At 54.9% G+C, this 2,630-nt stretch overlaps 1 protein-coding gene across 1 annotated transcript; it reads left to right on the forward strand.

The window, feature by feature from the left end:
• Positions 1 to 1,708: 1,708 nt before the first annotated feature.
• Positions 1,709 to 2,628, forward strand: VDAG_02340 (1,3-beta-glucan synthase component GLS2; the record flags this gene model as incomplete). The annotated part of the gene is made up of 2 exons (XM_009658369.1): positions 1,709 to 1,905; positions 1,977 to 2,628. The coding sequence occupies 2 exons, from the start codon at positions 1,709 to 1,711 to the stop codon at positions 2,626 to 2,628; spliced, it is 849 nt and encodes a 282-aa protein (XP_009656664.1).
• Positions 2,629 to 2,630: the final 2 nt, after the last annotated feature.

Raw genomic sequence — 2,630 nt, forward strand, 5'->3', positions numbered from 1 at the left:
ACAAGCATTGAGCAGCAAGCAAAATTGGTGCGATGGTGATAGCAATAGCGAATGGGAATTCCAGCATGACAGGTCCACACTCCCCCTAAATTCCAGGTCATTGATGGACATGTCAGTTCGGCCTACACAATGATGACGACTGAAGAGCTGAACAGGCAGCACTAGTGCGAAGAAAATGACCAGGCCAGTGATGCCGCGTCGCCCTGCCCCTGCCCCGGTGCACTGTATTTAGAATGGAACAGCGGAGGCTCTCATCACTGACATGCCAATCACATCACGCTTTGGACCTACATTACCGGCCAGCCCGCTGAGTCCTTTCCAGGTTTGGGCAACAGGTTGGACGCCCCCTGCATTTGCAATGTTGTTGGTGGCAGCAAGGTACGACTGGACCATGTGTAATCGGAGTTCCTATTCGCCAAGGGTGTACGCCGCGATGGCGATACTGTGTGTGCACGTATCAGAGTACCATTCCGCGGATTGCCCACCACTGCACGGTATGTTGTAGATCGATTCGTGTGTGAGCCCGAAGCCAAGGACGATTGCGCATGAACTAAGCCAGAAACCCGCATGGCTCTTTCTCTCTAGCAATGCTGGTCCCTCTTCATCAAGACTACCCAAGAGACGTGATCTTGATGCGCACAAGGTTGGCCGGAGATAAGGTCTACCGGTAGATCGTGCCCTCACCATGGAGGACCCACTAATGAGGCACTGTTGACACAGGACGCTATCAGTGCACTGTGTGGATCCAGACAGCGGAGTTTGGGACAGAGTGGGCTCAACGGGTGATAATCCGGCAGGGGCACCAAACAGTGCAATGAATGGATTAGTCACCTCAGATGAGTAGGTGTGCACCAAAACCCGAATGCCAAGTTGTTGATGCCCATGGCTCAGGCACGGTAATGCGCACTGTGATATAGGGAGCAAAGTTTCAACATAGTTGCAGTGGGCTTGACGAGCATCACAATGCTCAGGGGTGGGCTCTGCACGTAGAACAGTGATATGTGATAAATCGCACTGTTCCTGACGGCACTGGACGGAGATACCGGACGAGCTTGCAAGTTCTGCTGCTCGCTACCTACCTCTCCTGAGCGAACCTCATACCAGGTCTTGGCAGATGGAATCCCTCACACAGTACGGCACAAGCACTCCATCGTTACTGGCCCACCATCATTCTTTCTAGCGCGCCGAGTGCCCCCTTTGCCCGTGCCACCCCCTGCCTCGCGCCTCCCAACCTCGATCCTTTCCTCTTTTCCTGTCCGGCTGTCTGGATTCGCATTTCCATCTTCATCCGCAAACCCCCTTTCCTCCTTACCGACCTGGAGCATCTTGCATTGGATGCTGCACGACCATCAACCGCGTTGATTGTCTGTCAATTCTTTCCTGTTGCCACTCTCTCTCTAAAAATTGCCTCGTCTCGATTCGTCGCCAGATGAGCATATACAGGCAGTCTCAAGCCTAGCCTTTCGCTCCCATCGCCACTCGTTTGACACGTTGAGGAGCAGCGACCGCATCGTCCCGGACTCAGCAGCAAGCACCAGACGCCTCGCTCGTTCCACTAGAACGCCCAGCCAAACAAATCACGACAATCTTCCTTATTAAACCCCCAAGACACAATTCCCAGCCGACCTGCCACGCTTCCGCGACTTCCGGTACCACTACATCCACGCTTCGTGTCAAATCCGACAGCAGCTGAGGAGTCTTCGCCATCATGTCGGGCTATCCAGCCGGTGGCCACCAGGACTACGATGACGGCTACGGCCAGCAGCGTGGTCAACAGGGAAATCCGCAAGGTAGCAATGCAAACGATGGGTACTATCAGGACAATAACGACCAGTACTATTACGACAACCAAGGCTACGACACTCGTGGTGGCCAACAGGGCAACGATGGGTACTACGACGAATCGTATGTTATAATCAGACCCCCTTGCATTGATCCATCGAGGATTCCCAGAGTGCCAGGCTAACATTGCTCAGGGGCTATTACAATGCTGACCCCAACAATCCCTATCAGCAAGATGGCGGTTACTACGACGGCCAGGACCAGTACCAGGATGACTACTACAATGGACACAATGGCCAGCAGGGACAAGGCGCGTATTACGACCAGGACTATAACCAGGGCTACGGCTCAGGTGGCCGACGCCAGGGTTCTGAAGAGGACTCTGAAACCTTCAGTGACTTCACAATGAGGTCCGACATGGCTCGAGCCACCGATATGGACTACTACGGTCGTGGGGATGAGCGCTCCAACAGCTACGGCGCTGATCCCTCGGGCGGCCGCGGGTACAGGCCTCCCTCGTCTCAGATCTCGTACGGCGGCAACCGCTCTTCTGGCGCCTCAACTCCCAACTACGGCATGGACTACAGCAACGCCCTTCCTGCCGGGCAGCGATCTCGTGAGCCGTATCCTGCCTGGACTTCGGATGCCCAGATCCCGCTCTCCAAGGAGGAGGTTGAGGACATATTCCTGGACCTGACCGCCAAGTTTGGTTTCCAGCGTGACAGCATGCGCAACATGTACGATCACCTCATGACTTTGCTCGATTCGCGTGCTTCTCGCATGACCCCCAACCAAGCGCTCCTGTCCCTTCACGCAGACTACATCGGTGGGGACAACGCCAATTAGAA

This window comes from Verticillium dahliae, genomic scaffold (assembly GCF_000150675.1).
Source record: "Verticillium dahliae VdLs.17 supercont1.3 genomic scaffold, whole genome shotgun sequence".
Classification (NCBI taxonomy): domain Eukaryota; kingdom Fungi; phylum Ascomycota; class Sordariomycetes; order Glomerellales; family Plectosphaerellaceae; genus Verticillium; species Verticillium dahliae.